The 16,314-nt window shown below is 44.4% G+C and overlaps 1 protein-coding gene across 2 annotated transcripts in view; it reads left to right on the plus strand.

Annotated features, from left to right (window-relative positions):
- Positions 1–16,314, plus strand: part of FTO (FTO alpha-ketoglutarate dependent dioxygenase) — an 877,495-nt gene that overhangs the window by 138,899 nt on the left and 722,282 nt on the right. For both annotated transcript variants that reach the window (XM_029608566.1, XM_029608567.1), the window contains exon 4: positions 3,547–3,690. In XM_029608566.1, coding sequence (XP_029464426.1) covers positions 3,547–3,690 — 144 coding nt within the window. The remainder of the gene's footprint in view (positions 1–3,546; positions 3,691–16,314) is intronic.

Below are 16,314 nucleotides of genomic sequence, written 5' to 3' on the forward strand. Positions count from 1 at the left end.
ATGTGCACCTTGCGCGCGCCGAACCCGAGGGGAGCCCCGATGGCTTTCCCCGTTGTCTCCAACTCCGCTCCAAAATCGGAGCGGCCTCGTATGGAACTTTTTTCGCCCCCCCCCCCCCAATCTTCCAAAACTTGCAAAACGCCGGATGATGGCGTTTTGCAAGTTATCTTTCAGTGTTGGTTCACAGTGACCTTCCCTTGATGATTTTATACTCATCTCAGATTCTTGATTGTCCAAGCCCCTGAGGCAGCGGCTGTTGAGCTGCGAAACTCGGCCTGAGTCGGGCATTTTTATGAATACGTCTATACGTCTCTACTTTAATAAATATTTGGAAAAGATCAAGGCATCTAATCTTTTTTTGTTTACCTGACGGCTATTATAGATTGCCTACCTCTTTGTTTTCTGCTGTCTCCTCTGTGCAGGTCCCGCAATATTAAAAATTGGTGGGGCTAGCACTTTCTCTATGCTGACCTTGTGCATCTCGAGATCACCATAGTAAAATTATTACTCTTGTGAACAGACGGGCCTGAACAGACGATGGGAAGGGTGACCTTTGCTCAGCCGCCATTGGGATGAGATCCACTGATGGCTGCACAGCCTCTTTCCCTGTATTTCAGCTGCCGGTGGGATCGGGTTCACCGGTAGCCACATACACCTTCTCCCGCTGTACTTCACTCACTTGGCCCCAGACAGCGGAAGCAGGCACTCTTGCCTTTTCATCCTGGCACACCCCTGCGCACCCCTGCAATACAGGAATCTTGGGTCATCATACTTGGTGATCTCATGGTTGGCAAACAGTGCCACAAAACAAGGAGACAAGGCTCTGGAGTGCTAGGGAAGAGATCTAAAAAGGAAGAAGGAGGCAATATTAATTTCTAGAACAAAGAGCATGATGTGAAGCTGGATGGGCTGTAACCTCAGGAACAATGTAAAATATTTAAGTAATATATGCATGGGACAGTTTCCCAGTAGTGGTGGTAGAGGTGAAAACGATAGCAGAATTCACAAATGCATGGCATAAGCATAAGCACAGAATATCCTTAAAAAGTGGAGAAAGCAAGGACAAAGTGGTTGCGTTCGTGCCTGTTCTTGCCCTCACTCCACCCTCTCTACCTTAGTGGCGACTCCCTTCAGGTCTGACGGACAGATGCTGCTGTGGCTTCTCCTCGCCGCTTCTCCCCAGAATCCCCGGGCTGGCCTGACGCTGTGGATCCGCCATGTTCCTGATGACGTAAGGGTGCCTGCACGCGCTCCAGACTTTGTACCAGCAAGGGTGCGAACCTCGGGGGCGTCCCCCTGTAGTGACGTCATCTGCTTCCAACTTAAAAGGTCTTTGCTTGCAACTACGAATCGAGTTAGCAAGGGAAGGAGAACATCTCTCTGCTGCTCTGCCTCCACAAACGTACCTAGGGGTACCCGCTCCTCGGGGGCCCCGCTCTCTCTTCTTGATTTCAGATTGCTAAGACGGGATCCGGTACTCGCTCCTCGAGGGCCTATGTCCCTGAATGCTCAGAAGACTCCTTACTACCTGGAAGCGATCACAGACTTGACCACTGTGAGTTCTGTTACAGATAGGAACTGGTACTCGCTCCACGAGGGCCTATGTTCCTAATCTCTGAAGACTTTCTTCTGTCTAAGATGTTATCACAGGTACAGAGATCGTGAATTATATTTGCAGATTGCAGATAGGAACTGGTACTCGCTCCACGAGGGCCCATGTTCCTAAAACCTTTCAAAAACTCTCTTCTATCTCAGAAGCTATCGCATACCTATATCTGGTGCATTACTATTTCATATTGCAGATAGGAACCGGTACTCGCTCCATGAGGGCCTATGTTCCTAAAACCCTCCAAAGACTCTCTTCTATTCCAGAAGCCATCTCATACACAGATATTGTGAGTTCTTATTCCAGACTGCATATAGGAACCAATACTCACCTACGGCTCCTGTTCCTGAATATACTCAAGACTCTCTGTTACATAGAAGCCATTACAGATATCTACAATTGTGAGTGTATCATCTACTACTGGTTATGTATCCAGCTTACCCTGTCTACTCACTACCTATAGTCTCTGTCTACAGCTCAGCAATCCAGAGATCGCAATTCCAGTATCACAGGTACAGAGATCGTGAATTATATTTGCAGATTGCAGATAGGAACTGGTACTCGCTCCACGAGGGCCCATGTTCCTAAAACCTTTCAAAAACTCTCTTCTATCTCAGAAGCTATCGCATACCTATATCTGGTGCATTACTATTTCATATTGCAGATAGGAACCGGTACTCGCTCCATGAGGGCCTATGTTCCTAAAACCCTCCAAAGACTCTCTTCTATTCCAGAAGCCATCTCATACACAGATATTGTGAGTTCTTATTCCAGACTGCATATAGGAACCAATACTCACCTACGGCTCCTGTTCCTGAATATACTCAAGACTCTCTGTTACATAGAAGCCATTACAGATATCTACAATTGTGAGTGTATCATCTACTACTGGTTATGTATCCAGCTTACCCTGTCTACTCACTACCAATAGTCTCTCTCTACAGCTCAGCAATCCAGAGATCGCAATTCCAGTATCTGAGGGACTTCAGCCCTGCCGTGCACATCAGCTCACTACTGCCACCTCTGGTGGTTCTACTTCCTGTCTAAATAAAGAACTATATGTGTTTGTCTCCATACTCCAGCCTAGCCGGTGGTCCCTCTCAGGCTATCCTCCTGGGGGCGCTGTCATCTACCATCAGCCCAATGATTCACCAATTTACATTAAGTGTTCGTTCCTTACACTGTTAGAGTGGTATCATAACAGATTGCCACTCTGTGGGGAGCCAACCCACAACAGATTACTAACTCCATCTACAGAGTACATTGGATTGCTGACTACTCTCCTTGGGGGAGCAGATTCCATTACAGCCTGCTACTCCTCCTCTCTGGAGGAGCAGATCTACATCAGGTTGCTAACTCCTCTCCTCTGGAGGAGCTGATTACTGCTAACTCCTCCCCTCTGGGGAAGCAGATCTATAACAGATTGCTATGCTTCCCCTCAGGAGGAGCTAATCGATATCAGATTGCTAGCTCCACCCCTTTGAGGGAGCAGATCCCCAACGGTTTGCTAACTCCTTAGCAGATATACAACACAAAGCCCTAGATCAAGTAATGTCTGTGACTTGGTAATAGGAAGGGAGGAGGAGCTGATACAGTATGTTGGCCTTCTGGTTGATTTCTGCTATCTTGTTCTTTGTTTCTAAATTTGAATTAATAATTTGTAGTACATTCCTCTAACTTTCTTCTCATTGCATTGTTTGTAAAAATTCAATACAGTGCAGTAGGTATTAAAATTTGTAGTTGATTTTACACTGATTTAAAAGCTTATTTAGTGTAGTATGTAAACTTGAACACAGTTCATTGCACCATGCATTTTTTTTTACTAACATATACTTTCTGTATTTTATTGCCATATATCATAATATGCCTTGTGCATCAGAAAAATATCTTATTAATCTTCTTTAGTTTTAGTTGCTTCAATTGTTTGCTTTTGTTTTTAGATCCATTGATTGACAAAATGAAGGAAAAAGACCAGAAAGGCAGAGATCCAGCCATCTGGCATGTCGGCTTGAAGATAGCATGGGACATTACGACACCGGGATTAGCAGTGCCTCTTTACCCTGGGGATTGCTACTTCATGCTGGGTAATGTTCATATTTAAAAAAAAATTGTATCTAAAGAAATTTTGTGAGAACTCAATGAGACCTGTAGACCATTTGTGGTCACCCATGTTTATTTATTTTAATTCTTATTATGTGTTTGTCTGATTGATGACTGAATGTTTATTGTAGCTCAGTAAGGAGGCCAATATTAAAAGGCTTTGAGGATAACTTTCAAACAACTGTGCACAGCGGCATATACTGTATATGTATATTTGGTCACTCGTAATGTTACCATTGTTTGTTATAACCCACCTATATCACATATGTACATATGATAAAATATGTTTATTTTTACCCTTCTACTACAAATATATTTATTTATTTATTTATTTAAGATTTTTATATATCGACGTTCATCAGGGATATCACATCGGTTTACAGTGTAACTGAAATTGGCGCCTGGGAAGGCGTTTTACATCGAACAGATATAACGAAGTAACATGAAAACAAATGAGGATGCGATTTACATCAAACAGATATAACGAGTTAACATGAGAACAAAAGAGGGGGGGAAATAAGGGCGAGAGATAATCAGAAAAAACGTTATGAACAAAATTTACAGAAATTTACAAATATATATAGAGTATCAATATATACAGAATATTCATAAAAATAGCAATGTCCTAGAAGGACAAGTGTGTAGAGTTGGAAGAGGGAGGGGAGGGGATGGGATGGGGAGGGGGTGGAGGTGGATAAGAGGGAAGGAGGGGTGGAGGGGGGTTAAAGGAGTAAGCGAGCTAAGAGATAGGGGCATGTTAGACGGCTGAACAGAAGGGGGGCAAGGAAGTACCTAAAGGTGGGGGTGAGGAAAGGGGAGGAGGGTAGGTGGGGATGAGAGAGGAAAGAGAGGAAATTAGGTGTATGCCTTGGTGAAGAGCCAGGTCTTCAGCTTCCGTTTGAATGTTTTTGTGCATTCTTCTTGTCGTAATTCGACAGGCATAGTGTTCCAAAGGGTAGGCCCGGCGATAGAGAGCGCTCGGGCTCTCGTGGAGGTAAGTTTGTAATGTTTGGGAGAAGGTGTAGGCATGGAGGCGAGATGTTGGTGTCTGATGGGCCTGTTGGATTGGTGGAGGCGGAAGGATTCGTTGAACCAGTTCATTTCAGGGTTGTATAAAGCCTTGTGGACAAGGGAGAGAGCCTTGTATTGGATGCGTGATGCAATTGGGAGCCAGTGTAAGTCTTTTAATACCGGTGTGATATGGTCGTTTCTGCGTGAGTTGGTCAAAATCCGGGCTGTTGTGTTTTGTAATATTTGAATGGGTTGGATGGCGTTGTTCGGTAGACCAAGGAGGAGGGCATTACAATACAAAAGAGGTATAAATATACAAAAGAGGTATAAATTCCAAAAAACATATTCAAACTTAATATCAAACTATCATGATTTTCGGTTCACGAGACAGCCCCATGAGCCATTTCACTCAGCCTTGACCTTGCCGGCTTCTTCATGCAGTAGGGAAACCACCAACAGCTAATGCCACCGAGAGCAGCCCATCCCGCCGACCCTTCCATGATCTTGGCTCTTCCTGCAATCCTCCTAGGTGTGCGCACACAATGTGCTCAGATTCTTAAAGGGGGCCATCTTGGGATACTCACTCCCTTCCTTGCTTCTATCTTATCCGTGCTTCGTCCGTGCTCCTTTCCCGCATTGCCTTGCTGTTATGTCTCCTGTTGCCCTGCTTATCTTGTCTTACTGGCTATCTGTACTAGTCTTGTCTTGTCTTCCCTGTCTTTCTCAGCTTGCTTATCTGGATTCTGATCTTGGTTTAGACTTGGACCTTCCTGGATTGCTGCCTAGACTGGACCCCTTGCTTGGACTCCTCATATGTTGACTGCCGCCTGCCTCGACCCCTTGCCAACCTTCCGGATTACTCTGCATGCTGCCCACCTCGACCCTTGGCCTGCCCACTGTTTTTGCTGTCTGCTGCCAGCCGTGACCCTTGACGATTGCTTCTTCGATGACCTCAGGGACCCACCTAAGAGCTACTGGCTGTTGGACCCCAAGGGCTCAACCTGAGGGGGCAGATGGCTGGTAAAGGTGAAGCTCCAGTTAGTCCCACCTTGGGATACGTCCACCTGCTGTAGTCTTCTATGCTACATTCCAAGGGTCCACTTCACCTAACACAATGTAATTTTATGTGGACAATTTTTATTCTTTTTGCCTCACAATGGGCTGCAAGCATTTTCAAAGTTCAGTGCACATGTTCGTATCCTATATCAGTTTCCTCAGGTTTTTTATTTTACTATGCTAACAACTTGGCAACAGTACAATAAAAATACTTATCTTAATTGTATGTTATGTTCCTACACCTAAAATCCACTCAAAATGCATTCATTATCTGATTAAAGAGGATCCTGTCACAGGCTTTTGTTTTGGCAGATTTGCTAATTTCCTAAAATAAAAACCAAAAACAGATTATGAAGAAATGCATGATAAACTATGAAAACTCTAAAAACTAAAAAAAATATTTGTTATAAGATGAACCTAACACTCCTTTCATTAACACAAGCTCACCATCCTCCTTTGATATTAACACTTCAATGCATAGTTCAAAAATGGCAGCTATCACACTGAGACGCCTTCAGTATTATACATGGTGGCCCATGGAAAAGTAGCCTGCCTCCAATCTCCTGGAAATCAAGAAAGATGAAGAGCTCAGTGAGTGAGAGATCCGCCCCCCTGACGTCATCATGCTCAGCGTTTGAGCCGGTAAACGGCGCCAGGCCACCCGGCGTCGCGCGCCGAAGGGGCGCGACAAAGGGGCTCTCCCCTTTGTGCACCCCTTCGTGCAACCCTTTGTGCTTCATTAAAAAAAAAATTTCATGTAGTTTTTCTGTTAATTAACCTTTTTCCAAATTTTTTACCTTTATGGCTTGTTTACAAAGTTTTGCTATAAAAGTTCATTGTATTAGACTAAGGAAATTTATTTCCTGTTTTAATGTAAACCATTATGATTTGCATTTGATGCAAGAATGTCGGTATATAAAAGTTAAAAATAAAATAAATAAATTAAATAAATAAATAAGCAGGCTACTTTTCCATGGGCCACCCTGTATTTATAAATGTGTTCACTAATGAAAAGGTTTATTCAATTTGACATCATTGTGGCAGGCCAACCAATCACAACCTGAGTTTGCAATACATTTTTTTTTTATAATTAATACTTTATTTGATTTATCATCTTTTACATCAATAATATCATAAGCAAAAAGAAGGATATCAAGAAAAAAAAAGAAGAAATACAATACCAATAACAATAAGATATGTAAACCATCCATTTCACCTTGATTTAAGTCCCCATAATACTAATTTGGGGAGTGCTTTAACATAGGAAATCAGTCTAGAAGAAAAATTTAAAAAAATAATATAAGAGATATATATATATTTTTTTTCCATCTAATCCTCAAAAGATCAAACTAACCTAAACTATACCTTAGATTCTTTATCAACAAGAAAAGTTTCAAGATGAGAAGGATCATAGAATATAAATTTGTTTTTACAAAATGTAATACAGTACTTGCATGGGAACTTAAGAAAAAATATCGCTCCTAAAGATAGAACCCTGTCTTTTAATAACAGGAATTCTTTCCTTCTCAATTGGGTACTTTTACCCACATCAGGAAATATCTGAATTTTTTTCCCACAAAAAAGGAAATCCTTATTTTTAAAATATTTTTGTAGGACAAGATTCTTATTTAATTCACTACAAAAAGTTACTAAGAGAGTAGCTCTAGTTGGAATATCATCTATTGATGCTTCCAGAAAGGAAGTTAAATTAGGGCTACTTCCATGTACCACTTCTAATTCTTCTTCTTGACCTATAGAGCTAACTCTAGACTTGGGAACGGAAAATAGCTTGGAAATTATCATATCTTTACTAGAGGAAATTTGCAACACATCTGCTAAATATTTTCTAAGTAACTCTGTTGCAGACAACAGCCTAGAGACAGGGAAGTTTAGAAAACAGAGATTTCTAGATCTCATCACGTTTCCCAAACTCTCCAACTGTCTCTGAACCACCAAGCTATCTTTAACAAAGGAGGCCAGGACTCTGAATTAACCCCGATGAAAAGGAAACTTCCAAGGTAGGGTTTGGAGTGGCATAATTCGCCCTTCGAATAAGATGTGTGTCCATAGGTCCTCTTATCATAGAAGAAGTTGAAGCTGAGGTAAATACCTTTCCTTTTCCTACCCATGTATCTTTCAAATTGGAGTGTTTTCCACAAGCGAGACAGGCACAACAAGGCGTGCCCCTTTGGCTGCGCGACACAGCCTCCTGGGTTTTACCCGCTCTGATGTTGCGGTCAGATGACATCACCAGGGGAGTGGCACGAGTCGCTCTGCCTGGACGATAGCTTCAGATGTAATTAGGTTTTCGGCGGTCCCTCTGGCTGATTCTTTCGGCAGGAGGAGAATTTCTTCAGCGCATTCCCAAAAACCAGCCGCAACCTCCTGGGTTTTACCCGCTCCGATGTCGCGGTCAGATGACGTCATCAGTACCCTAGGATGCATACCATCCGGTCCAGGTGATTTGCTACTCTTTAGTTTGTCAATCTGACCTACTACATCTTCCATTTTCACAGTGATTACGTTCAGTCCGTCTGATTTATCACCCCTGAAAACCATCTCCGGAACTGGAATCTCCCCAATATCCTCATTAGTAGAGACGGAAGCAAAGAATTTATTTAGTCTTTCTGCAATGGCCTTATCTTCCCTAAGAGCCCCTTTAACCTCTCGGTCATATAATGGTCCAGCCGACTCCCTCACAGATTTCTTGTTTCGGATATATTTTAAAAAGTTTTTATTATGAATTTTTGCCTCTACAGCCAACTTCAGTTCAAATTCTCTCTTCACCTGTCTTATCAATGTTTTACACTTAACTTGACAATGCTTATGCTTTATCCTATTTTCTTCAGATGGATCCTTTTTCCAATTTTTGAAGGATGTTTTTTTGGCTAAAATAGCCTCTTTCACCTCACCTTTTAACCAAACTGGTAATGGTTTTGCCTTCCTTCCACCTTTCTTAATGTGTGGAATACATATGGACTGCACCTCTAGGATTGTATTTTTAAACAATGTCCATACCTGTTGAACACTTTTAACCTTTGCAGCTGTACCTTTCAGTTTTTTTTCTAACTATTTTCCTCATTTTATCAAAGTTTCCCTTTTGAAAGTTTAGTGTTAGAGCTGCAGATTTACTTATTGTCCCCCTTCCAGTTATTAGTTTAAATTTGATCATGTTATGATCACTGTTGCCGTGTGGCCCCACCACTGTTACCTCTCTCACCAAGTCCTGCGTTCCACTAAGAATTAAATCTAAAATAGCTCCCTCTCTTGTTGTTTCCTGAAAATTGCTCCATGAAGCAGTTATTTATTACATCCAGGAACTTTGTCTCTAGCAAGTCCTGATGTTACATTTACCCAGTCAATATTGGGGAAATTGAAATCTCCCATTATTATTGCACTGCCAAATTGGTTAGCTTCCCTGCTTTCTCTTAGCATTTCATCATCTGTCTGACCATTTTGTCCAGGTGGACGGTAGTATACTCCTATCACTATACTCTTACCCAACACACATGGGTTTTCTACCCATATTGATTCTACTGAGCATTTAGTCTCTTGTATGATCTTTATCCTTTTGGACTCTATACCCTCCCGGACATAAAGTGCCACAGCCCCATCAAGTTGATCCTCCCTATCATTATGATATATTTTTTTACCCTGATATAGCACTGTCCCATTGGTTATCCTCCTTCCACCAAGTCTCTGTGATGCCAATTATATCAATCTCATCATTTGCTGCTATACACTCTAACTCTCCCATCTTACTTCATAGACTTCTGGCATTGGCATACAGACATTTTTTGTTTGTATTAAAAACCTGCTTTTCAGTTGGTAGGGATAATTCGGAAATCATTAGCTTCGGTGATTATTTTTACATATAGGCACATGGACTACATTTGCTTTTATTGGAACCTCTCTGTTGGGATGCCCTAACTCTCCTGTTTCATTAGTATCCTTCAAGGATACATTTCTCCAAACCATGCACTGCTGAGTGACTGTCTGCTTTCCCCCTTTTTGTAGTTTAAATGCTGCTCTCCTTTTTGAAAGTTAGTGCCAGCAGTCTGGTTCCACTCTGGTTAAGGTGGAGCCCATCCTTTCGGAAAAGTCTCCCCCTTCCCCAAAAGTTTCCTCAGTGCTTACAAAACTGAATCCCTCTTCCCTGCACCATCGTCTCATCCACGCATTGAAACTCTGGAGCTCTGCCTGCCTCTAGGGACCTGCACGTGGAACAGGGAACATTTCAGAGAATGCCACCCTGGAGGTTCTGGATTTCAGCTTTCTACTGAAAATCCTAAATTTGGCTTCCAGAACCACTCTCCCACATTTTCCTATGTCATTGGTCCCACATGTACCACGACAGCCGGCTGCTCCCCAGCACTGTTTGTAATCATATCTAGGTGACGCGTGACGTCTTCCACCCTCGCACCATGCAGGCAAGTTACCTGAAAAGTAATTTTTGTGAAAACTGTTATTTAGGAGAGTAATGGGTGGATCCTTGGGCTGGTGGCAGATGACCACGCCTCCGGGGGAAGATCCCAAGAGGGACCACCAGTCAGGCTCAAAGTTAGGAGACAAACACACACTAGTTCTTTATTTAGATAGTATACTGAACTACCAGAGATGGCAGTAGTGAGCTGGTAAGCCCGGCTGGGCTGTAGTCCCTCAGATACTGGAACAGCGATCCCTGGAGGCTGAGCTGAAGAGAGACTGAGAAATAGTGAGTAGGCAGGGTATGTAGATGGTAACTCTCACACAACGTCCCAGTGAAGCCCAGGAGTTGGAAAGTATAGGCCCTCGAGGAGTGAGTACCTGGTTCCAGGGAAATCTCAGAGAGAAAGATGATAACTCACTCATGTAGCTGATATAGTTGGTAGTGATGACTTCCAGGCAGAAGAGTATACGAAGCAAGTATAGTATCAGGGCCCTTGAGGAGCGAGTACCGGTTCCAGACTGTTGCCTGAAAAAACAAAGAGAGAGCGAGTCCCCCGAGGAGCGGGTACCTCTGGTAAGTCCGAGGAGGCAGAGCAGCTTAGACAGACAAGAGAGTCTGTTGTCAATCCTTGCTAACTCGATGTGTTAGCAAATTCTGAGACCTTAAATATCCGTCGTGGGGGACGTCATCTTCGGGGGACGCCCCCGAGGTTCACGCCAATGCCAGTACTTCAATCGGGGCCGCGCTGCGCGCACGCCCCTAGACCTCCAGGAAACATGGTGGTTGCAGCATCGAGCCGGTCCGGAAATGCCCGAGGACAAGTGGCAGGAGAACGCCGCGTCAGCCAATCTTCCCGCAGACGGAGAGGAAGGTGCCAGAGAGGTAAGCAGGGTGGACAGAAGGCTTCGGGCACCGACAGACAAAACAACCATCTCTTCTGCATTCTGGCACAGGGACTCTGTAGTGAGGACGGACCCAGTAGGCTGCTTCTATCTAACCACCACAGGAACTCTGTAGAGAGGACAGGCCCTGCAGGTTTCTTCCATCTAGTCAGCATAGGAACTCTGTAGAGGCCCCCCCCCCCCCCCCACCCCCCCCAGGATGGTTGTTTCAACTCTTCTTATTTGGCAGCCACCACCTTTGGTCCTTTAGGGCCCCTTGTCACATCATGACTTGCCACTTGGGGGGGGGGGGGCATGTCTTTTGGGGGCCTACTCCTCAGATGTCTGTCAGCCCAAGAACTGCTGTGGGGTGTGGACTCCAATGTTGCTGGTGATGGCTTGGATGGCTGCTCAGGCATCCTTTGAAGGATCCGCGTCAGCACGTTGGTCATACTATTGACGGCTGCGGCCAGCATCATCACATTCTGCGTGTTTGCGCAGTCTGATCTCAAAAGATCTGGCTCTGCCTGTTGACAGCCGTTATGAGGTGCACAGGCTCCGCCCATGTGTCGGAGGTGTACCCCATGCCTGCTTTCCAGCTGGACTCCTCTGTTGGTGGCGGGGATGTTGTTGGTGCTGCTGCTGGGCCTGGTGCAGGTACTGTTGACAGTGCTGTGATGGTGGTGTGGAGTGCAGGAATTTGGGCCTCCAATTGTGGCATGACAGAGGTTCTGGAATGCTCCTGCCCTTGATGTGGTGCTTCAGGCCGACGCTGTGGTGTGCTGCCTCGAGATTGTGCAAAATCTATTGTATCCCACGCAAGGCTCTGATCTTCCATGAAGCCAGAGAGGTTGAGGGAACACAGTGAGTGGGCTTGGTGAACCCAGGGATTGCAGCATCTGCATTGCCTCCTGGACCTGTGGCTGCTGCTGCTCCTCCTTCTGCTCCTTGCTCACCTGAGTCTGGGCATCCATAAGGAAGGCCTTGTGCAAAATAGTTGCTGTTCTGATGGTCCCTAGGGCTTCTTGGTCGGAACCAACAGCTTTGTGGGTGAGAGCTATGGCAAACATAAGACATAACTACCAATGGCAGCAAGTATCCTTTTTCCATTTGGCATGAGAGTTGAACTTACCGGCTGCGGCTAGTGTGGTGTCCAGCTATTTAGCCATGCCTTTGAAGACGTCCAGTCCCAGCCTTTGCACCCTCCATAGAGGTGAGGATAATGGGGCAAGGGCTCCTCCTCCGGTCCGCCATATATATTTATTTCTGCTTGCACCTTGGCTTTCAACTAGACTTGATGTCCCGGTATCTGTGGGCTACCTGCTCCCCGCTTCATTTGAGTCCATTGTGCCTGGAGATACCCTGGGCTATGTTGTATCAGATCTGGTCCTTGGATGCCTTTGAGTTCTTGGCTGCCTGGTTGCCAAATAGCATGGCATAATGCTCCAGTACACCCTGCAATAACCATTTCATTATCCTGCAGGTAATGGTGTCCTGCTGCCTGCCTGCCAGAAGGGGATGCCAATTCCACTTCCGGAGAGGTTTGCTCCCTTTCCTCACTCTCCCTCCTAATACCCTCTTCCCTCCCTTCCCCCCTCCTCCTGCCCCTGCCCTGCCAACTCCCTTCCCCTCTGTCCCCTCTCTCTATCTCTAGCCTGCCATCCTCCTCCCTCCGTCCTTGCCTGCCTATCCTATTCCTCTTCCCGCCGCCTCATCCATTCTCTTCTGTCTACCCTACTCCTGTCCCTACACTTACTCTGTCTCCTAGCACTCCCATCTCCTCTCCTTCCTTGCCCTCACACCTCTCCTCTCCTCATTCCCCACACCTCTCACGCTCCATTCTCTTCACTCCTCCTCACCATAAACACCACCCCACACTCCTCCACCAACATCACTCCATTCACACCACTCCTGCTCACTCCTTGACACACCTTCACCAACACACGCCTCACTCGTCACTCCTCCACCGCTCCTCCACACCAAAAGACAGACAAACTGGTCAAACAAACAAAAACTTTCACTCCAACAAATAAGACAAAAGACTAAGGGAAAGGGAAACAGATGGCAACAGAAGACCAGACAACACACTCTGGTAATTGAATCAGAAAAAGCTCCTACTCCCACTAAACCACTCACCAACTCTCTTCTCCTCTCTTTCCCATGCCTGACACACCCTCAAAGAGGCACGCACAGGAATCTGTGATATATAAACTGAAAAAATAACTCACCATGTGCTAATTTACACTAGCCGCGTAAAATGGCATGGCACATTGTGACGCAACGCGCTGACACAATGCGCTGTGCACTGATGTAATACGCCATGCATTATTTACCTATGTGATGCAGGAGGCTGCAAATTACCCTAACCACGCCGTTTTTTTTATCATGGCACTATTTTCGCTATATTTAAAGCTTTTTGATTAATCTAAGCCAAAGTTTGCCTAACAACCCACAGTGCGTCATTTTAAGAAATGTTGGTATAAAACTTCATCTAGCATCATTTTAGGTGAGGTTTTGAAATACAAAGCTCTCTTACCATTTCCTTGTCAGGTTAACGTTTGACATTTTTATTGGGTGAAAAGTCAGTTCCCCTGTTTTGCTTCTTCTTAGTCCTATTGAGAGACTGCTGTGCCTGAGAGAAGTGTCTCCTTCCCTAACTATTTTATCATTTCTAAATGGGAATTAACATTTTCAGATCAGCTTGACCATCCTTTTTATGAATTTGAGCTATTAGAACAATCTTAGTAGATACGTTCTTAATGCTGTACCTGCAACAAAAAATTGTATTAAGATCTCAATATAGGCAACCATGACAAATCCATGCTTTCTCAAGTTCCTCCTGAAGCATTACACAGTACACAGTCAATAAAGATAGGACATAAGTGAGTGAAAAACAATAAACTGCAGCTCTATCAACTACTGGAAGCGGAATCTTATTTAGGTACTCTAGCCTTGCTATATAAGTGTCCTTATTATTAAAGGAAGGAGGAGGAACCTGTACCAAGGAGAATCCAAGGAATATACATCTCTGGAACCAACAGCCTACGAAGAAAGCAAGGCCACTGTCCAAACCAGACACCACCAGGCATTCTATTCTTCTGAATGCAGGGTTGCTAATTCTATTCATTAATCACAACCAGACTGGCAGCCATCCAGGACCAAGTAGACCCAGGGAATAGTCAGAACCTAGCTGTGCCAAATTGTCACATAGAGGGGGGGAGGGGGGGGCTGTGGAGTCAAGATGGAGGTATGAGAGGTGAAACCTCTGCTGACTAATGTGTTCCTATTGCTATGCCAGCTAAAAGAAAAGGCAAAGTCAGTTTTTCCCTGGCTCTCTGGGGGACTTGTAAAGCTAAATTAGATGGGAAGTCTAGATAGGCCATATGGTCTTTTTCTGCCATCATATTTCTATGTTTTTATGAAAGCCCTTTGGATTAATGTTTCCACCGCCAGAGAGATGTGCACTGGATTGGAAAGCAGGATGTGCTGACTTGTCAGGCCGATACAGTACAGTGCACTCCGGTGGCGCGCACTGTTAACTGGCATTTGGACGCGCGTTTTCGACGCGCTAGCTTTACCCCTTATTCAGTAATGGGTAATAGCACGTCGAAAACGCACGTCCAACCTCCCCCGAGACTTTCGGGTAGCCACCCTTATATGGGGCTGTGTCAATGATGTCATCTTTAGGGGCTGTGGGGACTTTCCTACCACGGTCCCTTTCAATACCAGCAAGTGGTGCACATGCCTAGGGGGAGGCGCGGCCGCGTGCTGTCAGTGCCATCCTTCTGGCTGCGTCCTGCCACGGCAAAGAGCGGCATCCCTCCACGTGGCTGACCAGTGGTGTTTGCTACATTGAGGAGAGACAAAGCTGGCCCAGCCTGGGAGAGGTAAGCACAGCAGTTTGCAGGGATAGCCCGCGGACCACCAAATGCAGCAGACTTATGATAGAAAACATAAGAAACATAATTATATGTTAAAATAATTTCAAATTTGTAGTGATTGCTACTGAAATTCAGTGAAAGAACAGAAAAAGTAGAAAGCTATTCAGTTTATGGGTAAATAAGAGAGAACTTTCCTTTTGCAAAGTTATTTACATTTAAGTAGTTAATAAAATTATTATTCCTATAATATAGAATTTTTGAGTGATTCCTCTGAGCCACCAGCTAACCTTTGCATTTCGTTCATGCTCTTCAGAGAGTGCTTATTAGAAAACAAGCTTTCATGATTCCTCAGGGAAATCTGAAAACTGCTGGAGCTGAAGGAGAGTTTTTTTGCTTAGTATTTTCCTCCTATTGCTTTAAACTTATAAAGTCAGCTTATTCTGGTGCTGTGGCACCAGGAGTCTTCATAAGAACATAAGAAAATGCCATACTGGGTCAGACCAAGGGTCCATCAAGCCCAGCATCCTGTTTCCAACAGTGGCCAATCCAGGCCATAAGAACCTGGCAAGTACCCAAACACTAAGTCTATTCCATGTAACCATTGCTAATGGCAGTGGCTATTCTCTAAGTGAACTTAATAGCAGGTAATGGACTTCTCCTCCAAGAACTTATCCAATCCTTTTTTAAACACAGCTATACTAACTGCACGAACCACATTCTCTGGCAACAAATTCCAGAGTTTAATTGTGCGTTGAGTAAAAAAGAACTTTCTCCGATTAGTTTTAAATGTGCCCCATGCTAACTTCATGGAGTGTCCCCTAGTCCTTCTACTATCCGAAAGAGTAAATAACCGATTCACATCTACCTGTTCTAGACCTCTCATGATTTTAAACACCTCTATCATATCCCCCCTCAGTCGTCTCTTCTCCAAGCTGAAAAGTCCTAACCTCTTTAGTCTTTCCTCATAGGGGAGTTGTTCCATTCCCCTTATCATTTTGGTAGCCCTTCTCTGTACCTTCTCCATCGCAATTATATCTTTTTTGAGATGCGGCGACCAGAATTGTACACAGTATTCAAGGTGCGGTCTCACCATGGAGTGATACAGAGGCATTATGACATTTTCCGTTTTATTCATCATTCCTTTTCTAATAATTCCCAACATTCTGTTTGCTTTTTTGACTGCCGCAGCACACTGAACCGACAATTTCAATGTGTTATCCACTATGACACCTAGATCTCTTTCTTGGGTTGTAGCACCTAATATGGAACCCAACATCGTGTAATTATAGCATGGATTATTTTTCCCTATATGCATCACCTTGCACTTATCCACATTAAATTTCATCTGCC

Source organism: Rhinatrema bivittatum, chromosome 7, assembly GCF_901001135.1.
Source record: "Rhinatrema bivittatum chromosome 7, aRhiBiv1.1, whole genome shotgun sequence".
Classification (NCBI taxonomy): Eukaryota; Metazoa; Chordata; class Amphibia; order Gymnophiona; family Rhinatrematidae; genus Rhinatrema; species Rhinatrema bivittatum.